This window comes from Propithecus coquereli, unplaced genomic scaffold, assembly GCF_000956105.1.
Source record: "Propithecus coquereli isolate 6110/MARCELLA unplaced genomic scaffold, Pcoq_1.0 Scaffold655, whole genome shotgun sequence".
Lineage (NCBI taxonomy): Eukaryota > Metazoa > Chordata > Mammalia > Primates > Indriidae > Propithecus > Propithecus coquereli.
In genome coordinates, this window is record NW_012152563.1 from 293,497 (window position 1) to 320,257 (window position 26,761).

Here is a 26,761-nt window from a genome sequence, read left to right on the forward strand (position 1 = left end):
CAAGACCAGCCTGGGCAACACAGTGAGACCCTGTCTCTACCAAAAATAAAAAATTAGCCAGGAGTGGTGGTGCACACCTGCAGTCCCAGCTACCCGGGAGGCTGAGGCAGGAGGATCACTTGAGCCCAGGGTTGGAGGCTGCTGAGCTGTGATGACACCACTGCGCTCCAGTCTGGGCGACAGAGCGAGAGTCTGTCTCAAAAAAAAAAAAAAAAAAGGTAAGAGTTTCAAATACTGGTTTATGTATCGATAACGTTCTTGCAGCCTACACCTTTTATGACTCTAAACCTGGTTTTCAAGAGCGCTTTCGCTAGACTCGTAAGAACTTTGCATCTACACGTCGAACGTATCTTCACTGGGCAGCGCCCTGCAGCCCTGCTCTGGTCTGACCTCGCAGGGAGAAGGAGTCGCGGCGACGGTCGGCGACCGCACCGACTCCGGGCCGCACCTGGGCCCCGCGGTCCGGGAGGGTCCGGGCCGCCCGCTGAGAGAACCGCCCGCGGAGCGGACCTCCAGTCCGGGCAGTCGGGGTCACTTACTCGGACGGTCCTGCGTCGGGGACGCGGAGCCAGCGTCGCCCTCGGGCCGCGCACGGCCGCACCGGCTCTGCGGGACCGCGGGGCGGGGCCCGGGCGAGGGACAGGCGGGGATCTTGGCCGTGGGCGGGGCGGGGCAATGGAAGGGGCGGGGCCCAGGCCGTGGGCGAGGCAATGAGCAGGGCCGTGGGCGGGGACAGGCGGGCCAGCGCGGGACCGGGGCAGTGGGCGGGGCCCAGGCTGTGGGCGGGGCAATGAGCAGGGCCGTGGGCGGGGCAGTGGGCGGGTCCGGGGGCGGGACCTTCCGCCCTCCCGCCGCGGCCAGCGCAGTGCGCCCGCCGCCCGCCGCGCCGCCAGCATGTCGTTCATCCCGGTGGCCGCGGACTGCGACTTCCCCATCCACAACCTGCCGTACGGCGTGTTCTGCACCGCAGGCAACGTGAGCGGGGGCGGGGCGGGGGAGCTGGGTCTGGGGGTGCGGGTTCGAGTCCCGCGCCGTGCCTTTCCGCTGTGCACGTCGTGTGGCCGCGGGTCTGTGCGACACCGGGCACGCAGCGGGGGTGGGGGGACCCCCCTCCCGTCGGCAGCGCGGGGCGTCGCCGTGGCCGGGCTGGTCACTCTCGTGCGACCGCGGCTGCCCTGCGATCTGGCTGCTCGTTGTCTCTCTGGTTAACCCCCACCCAGGCCGGGGCTGCTGGTTGTCTCTCTGGTTAACCCCCACCCAGGCCGGGGCTGCTCGTTACCTCTCTGGTTAGCCCCGACCCCAGAACCCGCATTTCAGCGGCTCAGGGACGCGGCTCCTGCCCGGAGCAGGGGGTCCGGGACGCGGTCCTGTCCTGTCGTGCTTCCCCCGCCGGCCAGAGGGCGCCCTTTGGGAGAGGAAAGGAACGGGGACTTAGTTAAGTGTGGTCTGGTTGGTAGAGAGAAGTCTTTGCAAACTGGGGGTTTATTAACACATAGTGAGAAAAGCAGATTCCCTTGGATTTTTTAATGGTATTTCACTTAGATTTCTGCTCCTGACTTTAAAGGTACACTCCTGATTCCGCTCTGTAAACCGCAGCACCCCGGAATCTGCCTGTACCTAGCCGTATTCAGGAAGCTCCAGCTAGCTAAACGGGGTGCCTGGCCGTAGGCCCCTTCCTGGAAAGGGAGGTCCCCTCTCCCCTGGCTGGTCATTGGCCCCCAGTGGCCGGTCTCTCGTGGGCCTGCCTGCGGCAATGCCTTGCTCTAGAAGAGTCAACGTGTGGTTTCACAACTGGCAGACCTGACCAGATGTTGCAAGGACTCAAAAAGTTAACATTCAATCCCCCGGAGGACACAAATAAGAGGCATGTTAAACCTTAACCTGGTTCGCCAACCACCCTCTCTGCAGGCAGGGCCCTCCCTCTGCCGCCTCCCCACACTGGCCCCCAGTGGATGTGTGCTTGACCTCGCCTCTGCTGGGAGGCAAATCCGAGGGACAGAAACACCGGTGGGAGGTAGGCACGCCCCAGCAGGGTGCTCTGACTTGCTTTCCCAGGGGGATCAAATTATCGTCCCTCGAGTGTGGCTGGGGGCCTTCAGACAGCGTGTCCTGCTGTCTTGGCGGGGGAGCATGTGGAGCAGCCCTAGGGGACTCCAGGAGAGGGAGGCCCTGAGCAAGTGCCGGGGACGGAGAGTGGCCTCTGGCCTTACAGGGGTCAGGGCCTTCCAGCCGAACAGGCCTCGTCTGAAGCTGTCGCTGCCCTGTTGGACCTTCCCACGCGACGGCTGCCTCTCTAGGCTGGCCTAGTTGCCAAGGCAAAACCTCCCTTCCCCCTGTCGGAAGCTGGGCCTTCCTCACTGGGTGGGACAACAGTGAATTAATGCAGCCATCACTTCATTCATTCCTCTATTCCATGAATGCTTACAAACCCCCGCTCTGGGCAGGACTCTGGGCTGGGAGTTGGGGACAAAGACACAGGGGACACCCTCCGGCTAACTCTGGAGTGGCAGGCGTGAGTGGTGCTCTGTGACAGCAGGGTTGGGAGCCCCTGAGAACGAACCGTGCGGTCTGGAGCTGATGTGGGGAGTGCCTTGGCACAGACCCGTGACCCTGCCCTGCCGGGCCTCCTGGCGTCTGCCCACCCAGCCGGGCTCTGAGACACGTGGTTTCCTGCCTCGGGGCCCGAGCACTTTGTTCCTTCTGGCTGGAATCCTCTTCCTTCTCTCTCTACAAGCCTGGGTCCTTCTCACTCTTGAGGACTCAGTGCAAATGTCGTCTGCGCAGAGAGGCATCCCCTGAGCACCCGCTCTGAATGAGCTCCCCACTGCACCCGGCCATGGATGTCTCTCCCCACGCACTGTTTCCTCTTGTTGCTTCTGGGGGGCAGGAACCGAGTCACTCCTCTCTGTCCCCAGCGCCTCCGCAGCCTTCCTGCAGTGCTGGTACCAAGAGGATGCCCCATAACTGTTTGTGGTATGAATGGTGTCTACCCTGCGTCTGTTCTTATAACGAGAGACTTACAGATATTCATTGAATTCTGACAACAAACCTACCGTTATGTTACTGTCCCCATTGTACAGATGAGGAACTGAGGCTCAGAGAGGCTGAGCATCAGGCTCCAGTTCTCACAGCCAGTAACTTGCACATTTGGGGTTGGACCCCACATCTGTCAGCCTCCCAACCCCACACTTTCCTCTGTCGGGCTGGGGGTTAGGTAAAGCTTTGCTTTGAGCAAGTTTGCATTAGATATGGCCAAACGCTACAAAACAGAGGCAATGCACATTCAGTCCTTAAAGTTAGACAAATGGGATATCTCTCCCTACTTTGTCTCCCTCAAGTTACAGATGGGAAACTGAGGCACAAGAGGCCCAGGGACTTGTTTGAAGGGATAGGATGGTGGGAGCAGGCCGGGGCCCCAGGGATCCCGGATCCCACCCCGAGTCCCTTCTAACCTAGCACTGAAGAAAATAACTGCCACGGCTAAAGGTGGAGGGACGCACTTCCTCAAACTGGTTTTCCAGGGGCTCGGGTCACAGTCTGAAGCACAAGGGTACCTGACCACCGGGTGCTTCCAGGCCTGGTTTGCAGCTGAGCAAGCCGGCAGCCGCTGCGACCAGACCCTGGAGTTTGCTCCATGGCTCCTTCCTGGCTCCAGCCGGGTGCGGGGCCAGGGTCAGAGGTGTGGCCCCGGTGTCTGCTCTGCAAGTCCCCGGAGTGCATGGCCACGTGGGTCCCGGTGGCTCAGCTCTGTCCCCTGCGGCAGGTTTGCCGTGTTCCAGGGCGAGTAGCTGGGCTGTCCAGGTAGCCTCCTCCAGGGCAGGCTCTGCCGGGGCCTCAGCGCTGTGAGGCTGTGGCCCTGGTCGGCCCCGACCCCAGGAGCTGACACGCATGGGGAAGCGGCCCCCTTTTCTCAGCCCACCAGAGGGAGCAGCTGGTGGCGACAGCCCAGCCAACAGCCCACCTCTGTGCTCCTGGGACTGACCTGGCAAAGCTGGCGGTTCAGGAGGACAGCCCGGGAGGGGGGTCTGCAAACACGGTTCCTTGTTGACGAGCAGAGCTCAGGGTTGTGGGGACGAAGGCCAGGCCTTGCCAGATGTTTAGGACATTGTATTGGTCAGCGCTGCTGCTGGGATTTTATGGAGCAGAAAGGACCCCCCCACCCCCCATTGTCTGAGCAGCCTGGCTCCCTCACAACCTGAGCTCTCCTCCCCACGAGCCCCCGCAGAGCCCGCCAGCCAAGGCCACCTGGCCCTCGGCGCTGTGCATGAGGCACTCGCCGCTGGGCTACACAGATGAATTGCGCTGAGCGAAGGCCTGGGTTCAACCTGAAAATTAACCCGGCTTCCTGGCAAGGTGGTGAGCTCCTCGTCACTGGAGGCATTTAAGCAATGCCTGGGGAACTTTGCAGGGGACTTTGCCTGGACAAAGGGCTTGGGCCAGGCTGCCTGCTCTTCCCCCACTCCAAGGGGTATTTGACTTACTTCCCATTCAAGGGACACACACTCTCTTTCCTTTTTGTCTTGGAAGCAGAGGTGACACAGGGTCTGTGGATCCAGTTCCTCAGTCCCCTCTGCACGAAGGGTCGTCCAAAGGGGCACCCATGGGCTGCTCAACAGACAGGCTCTCTAGCGAATGAGCCAAGCCCAGTAGGAGGCTTTGCCCAGTGCTGACCCTGCCGTCTCCCTCCCAGCCAAGACCAAGGATCGGCGTGGCCATCGGTGACCAGATCCTGGACCTCAGCGTCATTAAACACCTCTTCACCGGACCTGTCCTCTCCCAACACCAGGATGTCTTCGATCAGGTAGGACACTGGGAAATGGCTTGTCCCTGATCTCAGCAGCACTTACTGCAAATGCCACCAAGAAACACTCTTTGCCGTCAGTGGTCTTGGGGGTTTTACTTACGTACGGCTGGGGCTGTTCTGGAACAGACAGGCTGGCAGGAGGTGGCCTCGGGGCACCTCAGGGTGGCTTCTCACCGCAGGGGGGTTCCTAGGGGGAAAGAGCGTCAGTGTCTGCAGTGCTGGGTAGGAGCTCCGGTTCCTTTGCTCACCAAGCCGTGTGAGCCTCCGCTGGTCCGAGGCCTGCGCGGGTCCCCAAGGCAGGGGCCCGAGCCCTGCCCCCAGGTCTGCAGACACAGGTAGGAGCGTCGGGAAGGAGAGTGGTCCGACTGAGCCCGGCTGCACGCCAGGAGCGGCGCACACACCCTCTCCTTCGGTCCCCCAACGACCCCCTGGCATGGGAGCCGGAAACGGCACCAGGCGGGCCGGGACCTGGGCATCTGGAAGGAGACATGACTCGCGGGCGCGCGGCTGGAAGCGTCAGAGCTGGGGCTGGGACGCTGACGCTCAGCACCCACAAGCGCCTCCTCTGCCGCGCCTCACTGGCTGCGACGCTTCTTAGGGGACGCTTCTTAGGGGACGGGAAAGGGCTGGTTCGGGCTGTGCCCCTGCAGCGGGCGTGCGCCTGCCCTGGAAGAGTGCTGCCACCTGCAGCCGCCGGCCGGGCCAGGCTTGCCGGTCACTGTCCCCGGTAGCAGCTCCCGGGCTCGGACCGTGGATGCAAGTCCTCGGGGGCCGAAGCGCCACGCAGGAAGCTGGTGCCTTTCTCCGGCTTGGTGAAGAGATAACGAGACTGAGAGCAGAGGTCCCGAGGGGTCGCGTGGCCGGGAGGGAAGCGGCAGGGTCGGGCGTCACCTCCGTCAGCAGGAGGGCAGCAGGGCTTTCCCGTGCGTGACGCTCTCTCCCTGCGTGTCCAGCCTGCTCTCAACAGCTTCATGGGCCTGGGGCAGGCCGCCTGGAAGGAGGCCAGGGCCTTCCTGCAGGACCTGCTGTCCGCCGGCCGGGCCAGGCTCAGAGATGACGCGGAGCTTCGCAAGCGGTGAGGAGCGCGTGGACGGTGGCGGGAGGTGGGGGCCCGGCAGAGGAGACGAGGGTCCCGCGCCGGCCGGTGCCGCCCTGAGGCACAGCGTGGCCCCTCGGCCTGGCGGAGTCAGACCGGCCTTCACCCGGCGCCTGCCAGGCTGCGAGTTGGCGGGCGGGCTGGGGGAGCCCGGCATGACCCTGGCGCCTGCTCTCACCCAGCCCTTGTCTGGTTTCCACCGGGGGAGGGGTTCCCGCTGCCCCGGCCCCGCCCCAGGGTGGGCACAGAAAGAGAGGGGAAGGAGGCACTTGGGCTCCAATGGGCGCACGCCCTCCGTGCCGCGGCCAGGCCCGGCCTCGCTCTGGCCCCAGGCCCTGGCCGTGCCCACTGGAGACTGTGAGCAGGACCCTGGGGGCGGTCTGGGCTGAGCCGGCGGTGGGCGAGAGAGCAGGGACCCCGCTCTGCTGCCTGCTTGGCCCTGACGCCCCGGTTCTGTTTCAGTGCGTTCACCCCCCAGGCCTCTGCCACGATGCAGCTTCCGGCCACCATAGGTGAGTGCAGCGTCTTCCCAGGACAAGGACGGGGCGGCTCAGTGGGCCGAGAAGGCTGGCCACTGCCTGGTCGCTGCGTCCGGGTCGGGGGATGGAGGGGGCTCTGGGACCGTCACCCCTTCCCGTCACTGTCCTCAGTACCCAGGCCCAGCACTAACGCGGCCTGTGCCAAGGGCAGGGCACCCGCCCGGGCTGGATGCAGATTGCTGGAGTTTGTGACCAGCTGCACGTGGCGCCCTGCGCAGCAGAAGCTCCCTCTCTCTCTCTGTCTCTCTCTCTCTCGCTCTCTCTCTGTCTCTCTCTCTGTGTCTCTCTCTGTGTCTCTCTCTCTGTCTCTCGCTCTCTCTCTCGCTCTCTCTGTCTCTCTCTGTCTCTTTCTCTGTGTCTCTCTCTCTGTCTCTCTCTCGCTCTCTCTCTCTGTCTCTCTCTGTCTCTCTGTCTCTCGCTCTTTCTCGCGCTCTCTCTCTCTCTCTCTCTCTCTCTCTCTTTGTCTCTCTCTCTCTCTCTCTCTCTCGCTCTCTCTCCTTCCACAAGGCTGTGAGTCAGCAGTTTGGAGGGACAAGGCCAGAGGGCCGTGCAGGGCCCTGAGTGAGCGTGGCAGGGAGTCTGGGCCAGTGTCAGGCAGGAAGTTGGAGCTGTGGAAACTCTCTCAGCCTGAAGCAGAGAGAGGCTAAACCAGCCTGTGTCCTCCCTCCTTGTCTGTCTGTCTGCCCCGTGAGGCCACCTCCCTGGCGGGTGGCCTGGCACCTGTGCACCCAGGCACTGGCCGCCCTGCCCTGGGACGTCTGCGTGCCCCCATCAGCTCTTGAGTCTGGGCTGAGTCTTCAGCCACCTGCTGCTTGGACAAAGCTCGCTAAGGGGCGGGGCCAGGGACAGGTGGGGCCGGCACAGGGGCGGAGTCACCTGCCCCCCAGCCTCTCCTCCTCCCTCTCCTGCACGCTTGCGACTGTGCTCTCTTTGGTGACCTGTTGTCTTTCAGGGATTCTTCCTCATGTCTGGGTGACGACAGTGCCCTCTGTGTGTTTTTGTCACGGATCTGTTCTGTAAAATAGCTGTTACCTCTGTGCGTTGTGACGGGAGCCGGGAAGCAGCGGCTGAGGCTCAGTCTACCCGTGGCTCTAAGTCTCCTTTCTCTCCTGTCCTTCCTCACCTCCATCCCCAGTCTGGGCTGCAGGCACTGGGGTGTACCCAGCTTTTTTCTCCCCAGAGGGGAGATTTAGGAAGACAAACAGGCAAACTGTCCCAGCTGGTTCTTCCTGCAGAAGACAGTGCCTGCGGCTTGCAAAGCACCCTGCTCAGCTCATTGTAATCAGCAGGCTCTGCCTAAGGGGTGCGGCGGCAGCCAGGTTCCACTGTGGGTTTCAGAAACTCTTGGCTCCCAATTTCTTATTTTGTTTCCCAGTTGCGGGCTTTGAGAACAAGTCTTTGGCGAGGCTGTTCCGTGCCGCATGTGGTGCCGTCCCCGCTGGGGCGGTCGGTGCGGGCCGAGCGCTGGGGCTGCGGGTGCTGTGTGCACACTCCGCCCGACCCTTGCAACCATCCCTTCTCCTTCCCGAGGCGTCTGGGTCACTGATGGGCTCTCGGGTCCTCTGCAGGAGACTACACGGACTTCTACTCCTCCCGCCAGCACGCTACCAACGTGGGAGTCATGTTCAGGGGCAAGGAGAGTCCGCTGTTGCCGAACTGGTATGTCCTGGGCCGGGCGTTCGGGTGGTTCAGAGTCCGTCTGTCCACATCTGTTGCGGGAGCGGCCAGGCCCCTCCTGGGCCACAGCCAGGTCGGGAGGGGCCCGTAACCACATGAGGTTGCAGCCTCTGGAAACGGCGGTCCCAGCCCCTGGTCTCCTCAGCCTGGCTCTGCTCCCGCTGTGGGGTCCCGGGCAGGTCCCCTGAGCTCCTTCACCTCGAGGATGGGGCTGGAATTAGAGTCCCGAGTCCCCGCGCTCCTTCGGAGCCTTTCATTTGCACGCCGTGGGTCATGGTTCCGTTGGGAAGTCGCAGATCCCGGGGTTCTCCGTACCTGCATTGTCTGACGAGTAAGAGTCCCCGCGTGTGCTCGGTGCCGTCCCTCCCCCGCGGTGTGGTCTGCGTGGTCGCCCGGCTGCGTCTCAGGGTGTTCTGTGAGGTTGCCGAGGCCGTCGGCATAAGCCCTGTCTTCCAGGCGGGAAACCAGGCTCAGGGGAGGACGGAAGGGCCAGAGCCCGTCTCCCAGCTCCCAGGCGCCACTGGCCAGGCCAAGGACCCAGAGCTGAGGTCCCTGTCCTGTGTTCCGTGTTGTCCCTGGACACGGTGGCAGCACACACCCCGGACCCAGGAGCGGCCAGCTCCACGCAGGAGCTGGAGGGGGACAGGCTTCACCGTCTTCGAGCGGGTGTTTCAGATGGGCTGTGCACGAGGGGAAGGGGCTGTTGGAACCAAGATGAAGAAGGAAAAGGGGGAGCAGAGCCAACCCGGGGCAGTTAAGCATCGAGGCCAGGGTGCAGAACGAGGCAGGCTGGGACCAGAACCCAGGCTCGGGACGGCAAGTCTTAGAGACCCTGGCCCTGGGTGGGCTCCAGGCTGTGTTTGTCCCCAGCCAGCCACAGCCTGTGTATTCTAGTGTCCTTGGCACAGAGGAGCTGGCTGTCACCTGAGTGCCAGGATCCCAGTGGCCAAAGGACAATGGCAGTGGGAAGTGAGAGGAGAGGCCGGGGTTGGGACATGGGTTGTTAAGAGTGTCTGAAACCACGTGCGGGAGCCGCGGCTGCCTCTGCCCCGCACCCTTCAGCAGAGCAGGGGCAAGCGGCCTTCTCCAGCCGTGTCTGAGGCACGCGGCCTGTGGCCGAGCCGTCCTCACTTTGTGTTCCTGTCCTTCATTGTAAGGTAACACACGCTCAATGTGATTTACCCGAACACCACAGCAAACACGTAAACATTTGTAATTTAAAATGTGCGCGCCCTTTGACCTGCAGTCTCACCGTCGCGCACCTACGCCGCAGAAGTAGGAGCCCCGACGAGCTCGTATTCCAGGGCCGCCATGTTTCTAGCGGCCCAGAGCTGGGAGCAATCTCAGCGCTTGCTGGTAGGGATAGCTGAGAAATCAGTCTATTCACACATGAAATGTTTGGTTGGAAAGATCTAGATCCAGAGAGATGTGCGTGATATGTGTTATTAACAAATGAAATAAGCGAATTACAGGGTATTATGTACAGTGTGTTCTCATTTTCGTAAAAAGACAAAGAAGAAATTTGTGTGCACACATACCCCGTGTTGGCTCTCTGTGGCTGCTGTGAGCCACCAACCTGAGGGTGTAAACCACACAAACAAATTCTGTTCCAGTTCCGGAGGCGCAGTCCGGAATCAGCCCGGGGCTGACGTCCAGGTGTCAGCGGGGGCGGTGGGGGGCCTAGCAGGGAACCGTTTCCCGGCCTGCCAGGGTGGGGGCGCCCGTCTCCTCAGTCGCAGCCTCTCGCTTCCCGTCACCTCCCCTCCTCTGCCCGTCTCGCTCCCCCTACCAGGCCCTGGGGCGACACCCGGGCTCCCCGGAACAATCAGGGTGTCCCCCGTCTCGAGATCCCTGACTCCACATCTGCACGGTCCCCTTGCCACGTGAGGTGACATCAGCAGGTTCCAGGAATTAGGGTCTGGATAGTCTCGGGGGGGCATTTTTCAGCCTGTCACACACACATGCATGTGTGTACATACACACGCACACACACATGCACACACATGCACACACATGCACGCACTCATGCACACGCGCTCACAAGTGTCTGTGCAGGCTGGCGCGCACATAGGGAAAGTCACAGAGTAACGACTCCAGACCAAATCGCCTTCCGCAGGGAAGCGTCTGGATGGGAGGGACACTAACTTCTGTTTCCTCTGAGTCCTGTGAGGTGTTACAGCCACGTAAGTGCACACAGTTGAGTTTTATAACTTGACCTAATAAAGGAGGGAAAGGGGTGAAAAAAGGAGCCCTTCCCCAGCCACTCGCCAGAGGGGATGACTTTGAGTGACGGAAGTGCCGCCTCCCGCACTTTTCTCCAGGTTTTGCATGTGGGCACCCATGCACACACACACACACACACACACACGTGCACATATGTGCACACACACACATATACAAGCATGCACACACATACATACACACATGCACACACACGTGCACATGCGTGCACATATGTGCACATACATGCACACATGCACACACATACAAGCATGCACACACATACATACACACATGCACGCACACATCTTATTTCCTCAACACAATCAGACCATGCTGAAATTTGCTTTTTTACCTCATCATTGACATCTCTCCATGTAAATAAACTCAAATAGACCTCAGTCTTTTACAAAATAAATTTTGAGCAGGTAATGCAAGACAAACAGAGTCCCATTTATATAAAAAGATGCAAAAAACACCACCCAGTAATAAAAGCGTATAGAAATATAGGGGAATGGGGAACATGCCAGCTTCCTCTGGGGCGGGGGCAGGAAGGGAGGAAGGAGAGAGACGGGGGCGGGGGACGCAAAGGGGCTTTGACTGCATCGGTTTTATCTCTTTAGCTCGTGGGTGGCGCGTGGCTGTTCGTGTTTTTGTATCTCTTTGTGTATCGCAAATATCGCAAAATAGATTGTCCAACATTTACAAAACTGAAAGCAACAACAAAGAGTCAATACACGTTCGTGGTCCGGAGTTCAGCAGGTACCGCAGGGTAGACGACGGGCAACGGCAGGACCCCCAGCCCAGCGCCTGTCTCGGTGGAGCTGCTGGTGCCCCTCGGAGCTTCTTCCTTGGCAGACGCCCGCAGTCCCGGCCGGTTCCCCTCTGCAGCCCCTGCTCTCCGCTACTTTGCAGGAGGTAGGATTAGCCCCTCGGTGCGGGCGCCGCCACCGTTCCCCCCAGCGTGTTGTCTTTCTAGACGCAGCAGCTCTGTGTTTCTGTGAAGCCGAGCACGCCAGCCCTTGTCTTCACGGCATTCACCTTTACGCCATGTTTAGAAAGGCTTTCTGCACCCCAAGAACGCGAAAGTATTTTTGTGTTTTTCCTAGTGCTTGTCGCAGCCTTTCTTTGTCCACGGAGACCTTTAACCCGCCCGCGCCCTCCTTCGTGTGAGGTCGGGGCCGGTGCTCATTCCTGGGGCTGCCGTCGCCGGCTCCGCAAACCCAGCGGCTTCGACAACAGACACCCCTCGCGGTCCTGGCGGCCGGAAGTCCGAAGTCAGGGTGTCGGCAGGGCCGCGCCCCTCTGGCTCTGGTGACGTCTGGGGCAGCAGGCGTCCCCGTGGCTGCGTCACTCCGATCCGCGCCTCTGTCCTCACGTCTTGGCTTCACGTCTTGTCTTCTGCCCCTGTGAGGAGGCTCGACTTTGGAGTCAGGGCCACCGGGGTATCCAGGGTGGTCTCAACTCGGGACCTTGACTTCGTCACGCCTGCAGAGACTGTCCCACCTGTGCATGTCGTCAGGAAGCCGCCGTTCAGTCTGCCCCGTGTATCAGCTTTTACTGACCACGTGCGACACCTCCGCCCTGCATGGCTCGTGTGTTGGGTTGACCTGCCGCGCCGGTGCCGTGCGTCTAAACCACTTTGCGGCGTGTTCTGGCGTTGGGGAGTCCGTTCCTCCTTCGTCTCCTCGCCCACATTTCTGTCCTGTGAGCAGAGTTCTGGACAGTGTTCAGCCGCCCTGGGCTGACTCCTGCTCCGAGCTGTGCGACCGGCCCCAGGGTCCCACAGCACCGAGTGGGGAGTGGGCCACAGCGGGAGCGGCGGAGCTCTGCAGCCGAGAGCCCTGGATTTGAATCCCGACACCCCCGCCTCACACTGGGGCCTCCGCCAAGCCGTGTGCTCTCGGCCCGGCTGGCGCAGCACGGCTCTTGCGAGGACGACACGCAGAGGGAAGCAGTGTGGCGAGCACGCCATGCGGTGCCCGCCGGGACTAAGTGCCGTGTGCGCGGCGACCGTCACTGTCAGCTGTTCTTCCCGTGTTTGCGTCAGCGCCGTGCTGGGGTTGGGGTGTGGAAAGTCTGACTTTACCCCCAAGTACCTTTTGATTTTTAAGAAATTGTGGTAAAATGCACATAACATAAAATGTACCGTCTCAACCATCTTCAAGTGTGTAGTGACGCTAAGCGCAGCTCACACCGTGCGGCCGTCACCGCCCTCCCTCCCCAGAACTCTGCGTCCTGCACACCGGAGCTCCGTCCCCTCCCCTAGTCCCCGGCAGCCACAACTCCTCTTTGTCTCTGGGACCTTGAGCCCCCGGGGACCTCCCAGAGAAGGGATCGCTCCGCATTTGTCCTTCCTCGACTGGCCGATGTCGCCGGCGCGGTGCTCCCCGGGTTCCCCGTGCGTGGCCTGTGCCACGTCCCTTCCCTTCCAGGCTGAGTGACGTTCCGCTGTGTGTGCCACGTTATTTATCCATTCACGCGTGGGGGGACACTCAGGAGCACCTTCCGCTTTCTGGGCCATGTGTCTGCGTCGACTCCGTTTCTGCTTTTAACATGTTTTGTTTCTCGGCGCGTGGCCGCCCTGACGCCTGCGTCCTGCCTCCCTGCACAGGCTGCACCTGCCTGTGGGCTACCACGGCCGGGCCTCCTCCGTCGTCGTGTCTGGCACCCCGATCCGAAGGCCCATGGGACAGATGAGGCCCGATGACGGTAAGTGACCCCGGCGCCCAGGCCCCGCTGGCGCCAGCTCTGCGTTCCGCGGCGGCCCTCACGGCAGCGCCTTTCCTGCTGTCCTTCCAGCGAAGCCTCCTGTGTACGGTCCCTGCGAACTCCTGGACCTGGAGCTGGAAATGGTGAGCCGCGCCGCGGTGATTTCCTGCCGCGGGAGCAACGCAGAGCTTCCCGCGGGAGAGCTGCGTGACGGCCGCCCCTCTCCAGTCACCAGCGGCTCTGCGTCCCCTTCCCGCCGTGGGAAGCGCGGTCCCTCCCCGCTACTGCAGATTCCGTGCTTGCAAATTTGCTGCTTGCTAGAATTTACTTGTGACCCTCCGATAGTGTTCGCAGAGCTCTGGGGTCGTTCCTGGACGTGCGGAGCAGCGAAAAGCTGAGCCGCCTCTGGGCGTGTCCCAGCCGAGACCAAACCAGGCGCCGCTGCCTTCTGGCCTCGGCTCTCGCGCCCGCGCACGAGTCCTTTCTGTGGCCTACTTGGTGCCACGTTTTCCGTTTTTGTGCTTTCTGGGTGACTGGCTGTTCCCGCGGCCCCCAAGTGCAGAGCTAGTGCTGACAGTGCCTCCCGGTGCGGCAGGACTCCCGCGTGCCTCGCGGAGAACACGCGTGTCAGATGAGCTCCGTCTGGGCACGAGTTCTGCGCTGTTGGCGGTCAGTTCAATGCTCACAAATCGACAAAATGTATTACAGGAGGCGTCTTCCAACAGAAACACACAGAAAACGCAGCTGTGTAGTTAGGTGTTGTCCAGCTGATAGCAACGTTCTGACGGGGGCTGGTGGGAACCGACCCAACCCGGTGGTCTGCCTGGAGGCAACGGCGCGGTGCTTGCGGCCACTATAGAACATGATTGCCGTGAATGACAGGATCCACCGGTCCGCCCCGTGGCACCGTGGCCGGGCCCCCACGGCCTCAGAACCGTGGGCACTTCAGGGCTGCACGTTTTTTTTTAATGAAGTTTTTACTTTGAGGTCATTAGAGACCCACACGCAGTCGTGAGCCGTGATGCCGGGAGGTCCCGACACCCTCCACGCGGCCTGTCCTGCGGTAACGTCCTCGCAGCTGGGCAACGGCACAACCGGGGCGTGGACACTGTGCCGTCGGCCCCCTCTCCCCAGGGGCCCGTCGTGCCTCAGGGCTGCCCGTTACAAGAGGGACACTGAAGTCCGGGCAGCTGGGGGGAGAGGGGACCAGGACAGAGGAGGAGCTGGGCAGGAGCAGGAGGCTCTGGCACCTGGCGGGGGGCTGGGCCGGGCAGGGAGTGCAGATGGAGGTGCCTTCCCCCTGCCAGCACCCACGGCTTGAGCCGGCTCCTTGGGAAGCCCTGTGGGCGTTGTCACCGCAGGCGCAGGAGAAGGGGCCGTGGGGCCGCCCGTTCGGGCCGTGGCCGTGGGAGTCAGGTGGGCTGAGGGAGGCTGGAGACCAGCTGGCTTTTCCAGAGCTGCCTGTCACTGCTTTGCTGCCCTGCCGTTTCTCCAGGCTGGCGGAGGAGGGACGTGGGGGGTTCTGCCGCACTCCCGGGGAGGGGGCTCCCTGCCGGCCCTCCGCCTCCTGCCTCCATGACGGTGCCCCGCGGACCCCTGCTCGGGGCGGGGTCTTCGCTCGGGGAACGAAGGACTCTGGAGGCAGATGCTTCGCCCATCTGGTCCCTGTTTGGGGGGCTGGCTGGGGCGGAGACGAGGCAGAAAGTCGGAGTGTGGGGAAGGGCTGGGCAGAGGGCACGCGTGGTCCGAAAGTGGCAGGTGGCTCCTCTGTGAGATGGGGCAACGGGGGTCTGTTTTTATCTTAAGGAAGAATTTGCAATGTTTAAACTCTGTCGCAGAACACGTAAGATGGGGACTCAAGTTTTCCCAATGTCACAGCCAGGTCTGGGTGCTTTGCAAAGAGACTTCCCCAGTTTTTCCCAGTGACGTCTGGGTCTCCCGTTGGTTCGTGGACATGACGTCGGTGCTGTTTCGTCAGAGGCGGGGGTGGCGGAGCAGGGCTTGGGGCGAGGGGCGGGGCTGTGGGGTGTGCCCATTGGGCGCCCTTTGCTGCGTGAGGGCGGCCCCTTCTGGCCTTTTGTGGCGACTACCAGCCCTGGCGCCTTCGTTCTCACAGCCTCACGCAGCTGTCCTGCCTTAAGAGGCAAAGCGTGTGCGGGGTGAGGAGGGCAGAGCGGGACGGCCGGGGACGCCCCGCAGGAAGCGGAGGCCGCGCTGGTGGCCCTCGGTGTGCAGAGGGGCCGCGGGTGGGCCCTGCCACGCTGCGGCCCTGCCCTCCGGCGGCGGCGTGGACGGCTCGGGCGTGGGCCGTGACTTGGAAACAGCAGACTCAGGCCAGGCCGCTGTGGCCGTCCGCGCCCTGCCCGGGGTTTGGAAGTGCCTGACCTTCGCTCTCCAGGCGACAGGTGACCTGGGCTGCAGGTGAGCCCGACCCTGACAGCTCCCCCCCGCCCGCGGCAGGCTTTCTTCGTGGGCCCCGGGAACAGCCTCGGAGAGCCCATCCCCATCTCCAGGGCCCACGAGCACATCTTCGGGATGGTGCTGATGAACGACTGGAGCGGTAACGGCCGGCGCGGCTCGGGGGGCGGGCGGGCATGGGGCCCTGGCACGGAAGCCGCGGCGGCAGGTGGTGCGGTGACGGCGGGCGCGGGTCCGGCATCAGACAGACCTCCGGCTCGGAGACCTGGGGCCAGTCCCTTCACCGCTCTGAGCTCCAGTTTCCTCGTAGGCGTCAGGGACGGGGCTGACGTCACGGCTGACATTTATCAGGCGCTTACTCTGCGTCAGTCCCTGAGCTTAGCGCCCACGTGTATTCTCCTGCTGACCCGACAGTCTTACTATTCCCATTTCGCAGAGGAGGAGCCGAGGCACAGGGAGATTTCAGTTAGTTGCTGAGCTAAGACTTGAAGCTAAATGGCCTGGCTCCCGAGCCTGCGCTGTCGACCCCGGGCCATCCGTAGGACGGACGGTGCCCGAAGTCCCAGGGAGGGTCCCTCTCCCAGTTTGAAGACGGGGCCCCTCTTCATGGGGCCGTCCTGCCCCCACTTTGCCGTCCTCCTCCTTGCGAGAGGCCTGCACGGCGCCCTCAGAGGACCTCTCTCCCCGGCTTTGCCCCGGCCCTGGCGCAGCCTGGCTAGGCCGAGCCCCGCGCAGGGGCCTGTGGGGCGTCTCTGCTCCTCGTCGGGGGCGGGGGCTGGGTGAGGCCCCGCCAGCCTTCGTGAGCCCGGCCCTGGCCTCGCTCTGCAGCCCGCGACATCCAGAAGTGGGAGTACGTCCCCCTCGGGCCCTTCCTCGGGAAGAGCTTCGCAACAACCATCTCGCCCTGGGTGGTGCCCATGGACGCCCTCCTGCCCTTCGCCGTGCCGGGCCCGGAGCAGGTGAGCGCACCCTCGGCGGGGAGCCCCCACGCCCGTCCTGCCGCCCCGGGACTGCTTGTGCCCACGCGGGGTGCCCTGGGGCATTCTGGTCCCGTGACCTCCAGGCGGCTGTGGCGTCTGTCATTCTCCCTGTGTCCTTGCCCCCAGCACAGTTCTTGGGGAAAACACAGAACTGTGTAAAGTCCGGGACCCTCTGAGGCCGGGGCTGGCAGGAGAAGGGTTCTCCAGTACCACGCGTGGCACAGCGCCCCACGGCGCCCTCAGACTGTCTGTGTGGAGGGCGCCCCCTGGAGCCCAACTTGTAGAATGCAGTCTACAGCCCAGCAGCGGGAGTGGGGTCCTGGCCCTGCAGCCCCGGCTCCCTGCACCAGCCCCGGCATCCTGGTCTGACCCCCACCCCGCCCCCCGCCGTCCTCAGTGCGGCAGCCGGGCCCCGGCCCCACCCACCACCAGCAGCTGCCGGCCAGAGTCCCCTGCACCCTGACGTCCTGTGGCCCCCCACTCTTCCCAGCATGCTCTTGCCTCTCGGCTTCTGGCCGGTGAGCTGTCCTGCTTCTCCCGTGTCCCTGAGTCCTGCAGTGCCCCCCCAACTCCGACTCGCCCGTGGGGCCCAGGCGGGGTTCCCGGCCTTTGCACTGCCTGCTGGGGCAGACGGGCTTTGTCTGCAGGCCGGCTCCCCGGGAAAGTCCTTGGGCTCTCACGCTGCCCCTGCTCCCCCCCACACCTGCCTCCGTCACCAAGACTGTCCCCTCCTCCTCTCGGGAGCCCGCACATCACTTCCTCCGCGGCCCCCACCAGAGAGGTCTGGACTCCACCTTCCCTGCGCCAGCCCTTCCCAAACGCCATTTGTGTGCCGCCTCCTGCCCCTTCGGAACTGTCATTTATTTCATGTTAAAACTTAACTTATATATTGAGAGGAGGAGCTTTGTGTCCCCAGCATCCTCAGCTGCACCTATAATCATACAAAGAAACACGTAACTGCCAAACTCACCAAAAACGACCTCCTGTCCCACTGGCGCCTCATGTCACACTTTGGGAAACGCTGCTTTCGGCCAAAGTGCAGACGTCCAGCCGGCTGGGGCGCCAGGAGGGGCCGCCTGCCCCCGGGGCCCACAGGACCCTTCCCGCCCAGCCCCAGCCCTTCCCCGCAGGCCCCCACTGCCCACCTTCCCCAGCCCTCCCCTCCCCCGGCTTTCTGGGACTTCGCTGGTTTGGCCCCTGTGACCTTTGACCTGCGGATCCCCCTCCCCAGCTGCTTTTCCTGGAGTCTGGCACATATGGCCACCCCCACCCCATGCTGCCCAGGGCCAGTGCGGGGACCCAGCAGAGGGACGGCTCCGCTGCCCCGGCCCTCCGTGCTGGGGGTGGGGCAGGAGCTGCAGGGGCCCGGCCTGGGCGAGCTCCGGTGACCTGTGCTGTGCCCCCAGGACCCCAGGCCCCTGCCGTACCTGTGCCACGACCAGCCCTACGCGTTCGACATCAACCTCTCTGTGGCCCTGAAAGGTGCGCTGTGGGGGGCGGGCGTGCCCAGGGCTCCGTGGGCACCTGTGTCCAAGCGCCTGGCCCTGGTGGCCCCTGGTGCGGGACCATGTCCCCTGAGGCTGCTCAGCCTGGCCCTGCTGCTGCCCGGCTGCAGGACTGCGGGCAAGGTCCCCAACTGGTCTGTGCCCTGGTTTGTCCCCTGTGAAATGGGATGATGATGGCATGGACCTTGCGCTGTGTGGTGAGGGCTAAGCAAGCCAGCTCACGTAAAGGTCGGGTGCAGTGCCTGCAGTGGGCAGAGTCAGGGGTCGCCTTCCGTCCCCCGGGGCCCACGGGTGCCTGGGGGCCACACGCAGACCTCCTGCACTGTGCGCTGGCCACGCCTCCTTTATTCCTCGATTTCTCGCCTCTGTCTGCGTCTTCCTCACTGCCAGGCTAGGGCCTCGCCCCTCCGTGCAGGTGGCTCAGAGCCTGCAGGAGGGGCAAGAGAGGCTCCGGGAGGGAGGGGCCGTCAGAAAGCGCCTGGCTAGGTCGTCCCTGTGGAAGTCTCAGCTCGGATGTCCAAGGAGCTATTAGTTCCACAGACTAAGTGAAATCGTGCTGGACCACAGGACAGTTCTGCCTTTATTCTCCTCCCTGCTTAATGGAATTAAATCTTCGTGATGTCGCCCTCCTCTCTCTAACAGGAGAAGGCATGAGCCATGCGGCCACCATATGCAGGTCCAACTTTAAGGTAGGCTCTGAAGCCGGTCGGACGGCTTCTTGGAGGGAGATCTTTCTTCCTGGCGGGGCAGGAGAAGAGCGTCCGTGCGGGGACATGACGGTGGCTCAGCCGTGGGCCTGGAGCTTCCGTGGCGCCGTGCCTCTCTGGAGATGGCCGTGAGGTCACAGAGCTCCCTGGAGACGGAGCTGCACAGACGTGGCCAGTGGTTCTCTTGGGGACAACAGGTGTTTCTGTTGGGGCCAAGTCCTGGTTTCTCCTGCGCTGCCAGGGGCTGGACTAACGAGAGCCACTTTTTTTAAAGAGGATTTTTAGTTGAAGCAGAACACAGGTAAAAACACACACAACGCAGGGCACGGCACGAGGCATGTTCACACAGAGAGCGGCCCTGTGTGGCCAGCACCCGGGTCGGGGTGGGAAATTCCCGGCACCTCAGCAGCCCCCGGGGCCCCCTGTCACTTGTCACCCCCCGAGCAAGGGTCACCTCTCCCCTGGCTTCTAGAGGGGGACACTGAGGGTGGGGCGAATGAGTCAGACACGGCGCGAGAGCGGCTAGGGGACGGGGAGCGCCAGGCAGTCGGGCGGTGGGCACAGGGGCCGCGGCGCCAGTTCTGTCTGGTTTTCGGTTTTGTCGCGATGGAACCACGCAGCGCGTCTCCTCTGTGTCTGCTTCTTGTGCTAGCGCCGTGTGTGCGAGACCCGCACCGTCGCTGTTTGCGGCGATAGCTCGTTTCTCTCATTGCCTCGTGGGTCCCACATAAATGCCCCACACGTGACTGGCCCGCCCACCGTGGACGGACATTTGGTGGGCTCTGTTTTTGGCCGTCAGAGAGCTGCTGCGGATGCCTGGCGCACACGGCCGCATTTCTGCTGGGCGTGGCCGGGGATAGAGTTCCGGGGTTGCGGGGGACACACATGCTCAGCCTGCGCAACCTCCACTTCCCTGAGGTGGCCACGCCGATGGGCACCGCCACTGGCAGCGTTTCCACTGCTCCACGTCCCCGCCACGCGTGGTGCCGTGTGCCTTTTGTTCCCGCCACGCGTGGTGCCGTGTACCTTTCGTTCTTGCCACGCGTGGTGCCGTGTGCCTTTCGTTCTTGCCACGCGTGGTGCCATGTCCCTTTCATTCCCACCACGCTGGGCCGCGGTTTCCGCTTGCGTTGCCCCAGGGACCAAGGCGGCTGGGCGCGTCAGCCGCGTGTTTGCGTGTATTTGCTCACGGTTCTCTGAACAGCTGCCTTCCCGCTCCCCTGGTCTCCCTTCCATTAGCCTCATTCTCCACAAACCGCGAGGGGGACAAAGGGGCCTGCCGGGGCTCGTGGCTACGGACCGTCTCTGAGGTTTCCGTCGCCTGAGCGCGGAGCGCTGGCCTCACAGCGGCTCGGGTGCGTCACCTCTGAGCCCTTCAGTGGCCACCTGGCGCCGCGGCCCCGTGCCCACCACCCGACTGCCTGGCGCTCCCCGTCCCTCAGCCGCTCTCACGCCGTGTCTGACTCATTCCCCCCCACCCCAGTGTCCCTGCCAAGGCCGGGTGGGCTTGTGCCTGGGGCCTCTGCTCTCAGCAGCCTCCGCCGTGGCGCGGACGCAGGCCCTGCAGGGCAGCGTGAGTCCTGTGCAGTCAGGCGTGCTGCGGGCTCAGGCAGTGCTTCCTGGAGGAGGTGGTCGGCCGGCTGCGGTGGGGAGGAGCGGAGGTCGGAGGTCGCGAGGAGGTGGAGAGAGCTGGGGGGCCCTGGGTCCAGGAGCCCAGCGAGTTGTCGCTATGGGGACGGGCGGGCCGGCTGGGCAGCGGGGAGGGCCGCGTGCGGGGAGCGGGCCGGTCGCGCCCAGCCGCCCCACTTGTCCCCAGCACATGTACTGGACGATGCTGCAGCAGCTCGCGCACCACTCTGTCAACGGCTGCAACCTGCGCCCGGGGGACCTCCTGGCTTCCGGAACCATCAGCGGGCCGGTGAGTGTCCCGTCCCGTTGCGGAGCAGCCTCCTCCCCACGCAGACCTCCCCACGCAGACCTCCCCAGGCAGACCGGGGCCCTCAGCTCGCCCGGTGGGGGGCGCATCTTACCGCTCCATCCTCCTCCCAGCGCATCCCTCTCTGGGTGCAGGAGGGGCCCCTCCGATTCCAGCCTCGAGAGGCTGCGTGAGGCCGGAGGCCGGCTCTCGGCCTCCACAGGGAAGACTCACAGCAACGGGTGGCTAGAGTCGGGAAACTGACCGTGTCTTGGTTGTCACCATCCCCCCCTGCACCCTCCCAGGATAGGTGGCCCCTCCCGCCCCCCCTGTGCTGGCGTGACCCCGGGGGGAGTCCCGGAACCTTCCCAGATGATGGCCTGGGGGTGGGGCGAGTGCCCGTCACTCTGGCAAGGCCTGATGCATCCCGGCATTCTCTCCCCCGCGGGAGGGGCCGGGCACCCCGGCCGGGACTCAGGGTCCCGAAGGGGCGATGCCCTCCGTGGGAAGCTGCTCCGCCAGCTGGAGGAAGGGACGGGGTGCCGGGTCCCGGGGCATTGCCACGGTGGTCCCACCGAGGCCGAGGGGCACAGGGTCTTGCCAGGCACTGTCCCCTCCGGCGCTGACGTGCTCCCCCTCCGAGACGTAAACACCCGCGACCCTTTTCCCCTTCCTGCCGCGAAGGAGCCGGAAAGCTTCGGCTCCATGCTGGAGCTGTCCTGGAGGGGGTCGAGGGCCATAGAGCTGGGCCACGGGCAGACGCGGAGGTTCCTGCTGGACGGTGACGAAGTCATCATAACAGGTGAGCGCGGCCAGGCCCCGCGGGCGCGTCTCTCCTGCCGCGTGGGCTGCTCTGGCCGCGGGCGCTCCCCCCGGCCGCGAGGCCGTCCGTCCTAACGCGTCCCCACGGTGCGTCCCCACGCCCTCCGTCTGCTTGTTCTGCCTCCGCCACGGCGTGGCAGCCGGGACTTCACACGCGGTCTCCGCACGCCGGGCGGACGGTAGAAGCTTCCCTGGGTTTCCTTCTCACTGCGCGGAGCTGTAGGATGACGGCCGGTTCCCCGCCGTCCAGACGCCACGGAAAACCCTGTGCAGACCCCGGGACTCCTCCGCAGCCTGTTTCTAGGGGGCGGGGGCGCTCTGAGATCCCTGGGGGCCGTTCCGTCTGCCGCACGCGCTGACAGAGAGGAAGGCCACCGTGACGGCCGCCAGCACCTGCTCTGGAGTCAGAAAGACTCAGTTTGGACGCCCAGGTCCACCGGCTGCGTGACGTCCTTGTGGTTATTTGACTTTTCTGAGACTCAGTTTTCATCTTTAAAACGGGACTAATGACACAGCACTCAACCTCGCGGCGTAGCCGTGAGGACAAGGCGAACTTGTTTATTCCTCAGTGGACATTGACCGAGCACTTGCCCGTCCCATCCTGGGGCCAGCGACGCAGAGACAGATCAGGTCGCTGCTCTTCTGGGCTCATACCCTAGCGCCACGCGTCCGTCGTGCGGAGGAGCAGGTGGAGTGGGGTCAGACGACCTGCCCAGGATTTCGCAGCCAGGAGATGATGAGACCTGGGTCCCCTCCAGGCAGCTTCTGTCCCCAGAACCCCGACGCTCCACGCCTCTGAGAGCCTCTCAGGCGCCGTCAGAGCGCGGCACCCTGTGAGCGCCTAAACATGGCGGCGGTCGTCAGCCTCGTCCGTCACGGCCGTTTCCCAGAGCCCAGGGTGCAGAAGGCGGGGGTCTCGGTCCCTCTCTGTGCGATTCCCGCGTGAAGCGTGGGGGTCGGCGGTGTCTGCTCCGCCCATCCGCAGCCCCGCAGGGTGGGTGGCGCCTCGTCACTCGCGCTCCGCGTCCTGCTCTCCCGCTGCCGACCTCGCGTCTCTCTTTGGATGCCCGATTGTCACCCCGCCTTCCTGACGCTGTCTGGGCACCGCTGACAGGCGGGGCTGGTCCCTGGACCCATTCCCTCGGCACGGGCCGCCCAGCGCCCTTTTGAAGGGCCTGCCCCTCTGCACCGGGCCTGCTCCGGGCCACCTTCCATGCCCAGGTCCCAGGGGAGCCTTCGCACCGGCCCCCGCACCCCTCCTGCCTGGAAGTCGAGCCTTCGTCTTTGCTCCCCCATACGCTGCTGCTCAAGAACGTCTCATGGCTCCCTATTGCCTGTTCGTGGAGTTTGCATCCTGCTCTTGTCTGAGGCTGTCGTCCCACTTAGCCCCGCTCTAATGCGTCGCCCCTGCCGTGGGGGAGCTGCTCCCCTCGTTGCCTGCAAACCCCTGCACTTGGACCTCGCTCCGCCCAGGGCTGCCTTGCTCAGGTAGAACCAGTCTCTGCGCAACTCACGTGAAACGTGGGATGCTGGCGTGGACTGATGCTGCTGTCCCGAGCTCTCCTTGCTTGCCGGGGACCTTGCCTTCGTCCCCCGTGGCTGCTCTAGCAGACGACTGCAAATCGGTGGCTTAAAACCACAGAGCTTGGTCCTTTCACAGGTCTGGGGGACAGAAGTTCAAATCCAAGCGCCCCTGTCCTCAGCATTTCCCTTCCCTCCCAGACGTAAGCTTCGTCTAAGATGCACGAACAACCGTTTCCTTTCACCGAGCAAGATGGCTTCGCACAGAAACGCGTTTGGGAGACGACACCGAGAAAGTGTCACTGAAACATCTTCCTGTGTCAGCTGGTCCGTGTCGCTCGTGTGGCGCACGGAGGCGCAGAGTCGAGCGCGAGCATGCGCTCTCAGAGTCTCCCCGTGCTGTTTTCTCTCCCTGCGTGGCAGCGCTCGGCGAGAGCGGTGTCGGCGCCAACAGTCAGAGCGAGCTGTTGGGACGTGTTTCCTTCGCTGCCGCACCCAGACGTCTCTGTGCGTTAGCCCGCACCGTCCCCGCAGCAGCCTGCGCGGTGGCACCACCATTAGGTCCACTTCACAGATAAGGAAACCGAGGTCTAGAGAGACCCAGGCCACAGAGCCAGCAGGTAGAGGAGCCGGGCTTTGAACGTGGGCAGTCTGGCGTCAGGGCGATCACCAGACCAAGGATTTGAACCCAAACCCAGGTGGGGAGAGTTGACCACCGTCAGGGGAGCTGTCGAGCCGCCAGGTGCCTCTGAGGACGCCAGGCGGGGGGTGGGCCCCGAGTCCCAGCTCCAGGGCTCCTGCCTGCAGCTCTGCCCGGCTGCAGGAGGCCCGTTCCCCGTTCAGGGGTGTGTGTCGTTCCGACGCCGCCTTCCTGCCCCGGCCCGGCCCCGTGCTGACCGGCACTGCAGCTGCCGGGGCGCCGGTTCTCCTGGGCCCGGGGGTGTCACGACTGACCCCTGTCCCTCTCTGTTCCAGGACACTGTCAAGGAGACGGTTACCGCGTCGGCTTTGGCCAGTGCACTGGAAAAGTGCTGCCCGCTCTCCTGCCGGCGTGAGGTTCTCCCCGCTCCTCCGGAAACAGGGGCGGGAGCCCCACCCCCGCCCGTGGCCGGGCCGCCCTCAGCTGTGAGCCCCGTCCCTCATCAGCGCTCAATAAAGCCCTTGCCGTGCCCCGCTCAGGGGCCGCAGGCTGTGTCCGCTGCGTCCCTGATTTGGTCCGCTGGGCCGAGGTGTGTGCACCTTCCCCCACGGACGGGCGTTCATTCGTCTTCTCATTTCGCGAGTGAGGTCGGGGGTCTCTGTGGAGTTTGCTCATCGAACATCCCAGGACGCCCAGCCCCGCCTGGGACGTGGAGAGGGTGAGTCAGCGTCCCCCCGAGACGCAGAGCAGATAGGGTGTGTGTGTGTGTCTGTGTGTCTGTGTGTGTCTGTCTGTGTGTGTCTGTGTGTGTCTGTGTGTGTCTTTGTGTGTCTGTGTGTGTGTCTATGTGTGTGTCTATGTGTGTGTCTGTCTGTGTGTGTCTGTGCGTCTGTGTGTGTGTCTGTGCGTCTGTGTGTGTGTGTGTCTGTGTGTGTGTCTGTCTGTCTGTGTGTCTGTCTGTGTGTGTGCGGCGGGGGCGGGCGGAAGAGCGAGAGAAAGACGGGACAGGTTGTCCCTGGGACCTGGGAGCCAGTGCAAGGCCGGCTGCAGGCCCAGGGAAGGGCCCCAGCTGGGGTCTGAGGGCGTCCAGACTCCCTCTCCCTCCCGGGAGGCCGGCGCTGTTTGCTTAAGGCCTTCAACCGCTTCGAAGAGGCCCAGGGACGTTATGGAGACTAATCTGCTTGCGCAAAGTCTGCTGATTTGAATGTTAATCTCACCTAAGAAAACACAGAAACATCTAGAATAACATTTGGTCAAACACTTGGGTACCTTGGTCCAGCCAAGCGAGTGCATGAAGTTGCCCGGCATAGCGCCCCACACGCCAGCGTCTCGGGGGCTGACTGACGGGCGCACACGGGGTGCAGACTTGGTTCAAGGACCCTGTGGCTGTGTCGTCACCTCCTGGACCCGGGACAGAGCCCCCGAGTCGTGGCGCACGCCTGGGCCGTGAGGGGCAGAGAGGGGCCAGGGCGGCTGCCCCCCCCTTGCAAGCCCCCCAGACGCGGGAGCGAGCCCCGCCCGTCTCCTCTGCCCCCCTTTGCGGATGGGCAGCCGCGGCCCAGCCTGGTTCCTGGTGGCCGCGGGGCGAGGTGCCTTCTTGGGCCTGACGCGCCCTATCCCAGGGCCTGAGAGGACACATGAGGTCGCAGAGCCGCCGTCAGGCCATGCCATTCACGCACTAAGTCTGTACCGCGTGCCTGTCTGCGCGAGGCGCTGTTCTGGGGACAGGCACACAGCGCACAGAGCAGCCCCGGCTGCTGTCCACAGGAAGCTTTCGTTCAGTGGAGGGAGGCGGACGGGAGACAGGTGGGTAAGGAAGAGACGCGCAGTCCGACCGATGGAAGTTCCGTGCAGTACTGGGGGTGGGTGCTTCGTGAGCACGGTGGTCAGGGAAGGCCTCAGTGCCGAGGTCCTCGGTGCTTTCTGCCAGAGAACTGATGGCAATGAGGGAGCAAGCCTGGAGGACGTCTGGGGGCAAGTGCTCTGGGCAAAGGGACCAGCCAGCACGAAGCCCCAAGGATTAAAACATGCTTATCATGTCTGAGGAACTTCAGGGAGGCTGGGGTCTCTCTCACATAAAAGCAGTCTGGGGCCAGGAAGGCTGGAGCTGGTATGGCAGGTCCACGGTGTCATTAGCGGACTTTTGCTGTGCCGTCCTGGGTATGCAGTTTTCAGTCTCAAGGTACCAAATGGCTGCTGGAGCTCCAGCCAGCACACCCTAGTTCCAGGCTGACAGAGATAACAAAGGAGTGGGGATTGGGGGGATGAAAGGGCACAAGGGTCCTTCTTCCCTTTGAGGTGGGCCCCTTTAAGCAGCCTTCCTGGGAGCCCCAAACCACATTTCTTGCACTTTATTGGTAACAATATAACCATAAGACCACACCTCTGTACAAGGAAGGCTGGGAATGCAGTCTCACAACTGAACACATGGCTTCCCTGTGAAAGTCAGAGTTTGACCGCCGTAGAAGGGGAGAGTGGATATTGGGGAGGGGGTGCAGCCAGCAGCCTCGGCTACACACAGCCTGGGAAACAGCGTGCTCTGGGGCGGAACTGCTCTTGCACAGCTGGCCTCGTTTTACAGGGCTGCGCTCTAGGTCCCTGTTCCCCAGAGCTTTGCTGATTTCAGCGGACATCCTGGTCAGCGCCGATGCCGGCAGGGTCTCCCAGGCCCTGCTGTGGGGTAAGGTTGGTGCAAGCGCATTCGCTGCATTCGGAAGGCAGAGCCTTCCCCAGCACTTTTCTGAATTCCTCGTGTTCCCAGGGGCATCTCTGCTCCTGTCGACTCGGCTAGAGTCCCTGCTTTCCACCCTGTGCTTTGAGATTGTCCCGTTAGCTCCGTTTCCCGGCGTCAGCCTGCGGGAGCCGCCCGTCTCTTCCTCAGAGCCCTCACCTGCGCGAGCTACGAGGCTGCTGCGCACAGCAGGGCTTTGCTGGACGTCTCTGGGTCGTGGGCGGCGGCCACTTCAAGTCGTCATTGATCCGCTCGGCACCACCGGCACCGGAGAATGCCGGTGCCAACGGCTGAAATCGCACGCACTCCCTCGCGCATCTGACGCAGTTACGGGCTCGGTGACGCCGAGAAAACCCGCTGGACCCGCCCGTGGCCTGAGACGAAAACAGGGCGGGTAGAGCCGAAACGCTCCCGGCACCAGGTCCATGAAAGGAACCAAAGTAACGGACGCTCCCACCGGGCCCGGCCGGGGCT

General features: G+C 63.5%; 1 protein-coding gene across 1 annotated transcript; it reads left to right on the forward strand.

Annotated features, from left to right (window-relative positions):
• The first annotated feature begins 862 nt into the window (after positions 1-862).
• On the forward strand, positions 863-24,109 carry FAH (fumarylacetoacetate hydrolase (fumarylacetoacetase)). The gene is made up of 14 exons (XM_012660094.1): positions 863-975; positions 4,691-4,801; positions 5,758-5,879; positions 6,363-6,412; positions 8,008-8,098; positions 12,951-13,048; positions 13,139-13,191; positions 15,509-15,608; positions 16,295-16,425; positions 17,853-17,928; positions 18,594-18,640; positions 20,475-20,576; positions 21,258-21,375; positions 23,892-24,109. The coding sequence occupies exons 1-14, from the start codon at positions 895-897 to the stop codon at positions 23,969-23,971; spliced, it is 1,260 nt and encodes a 419-aa protein (XP_012515548.1). The 5' UTR covers positions 863-894; the 3' UTR covers positions 23,972-24,109.
• Positions 24,110-26,761: the final 2,652 nt, after the last annotated feature.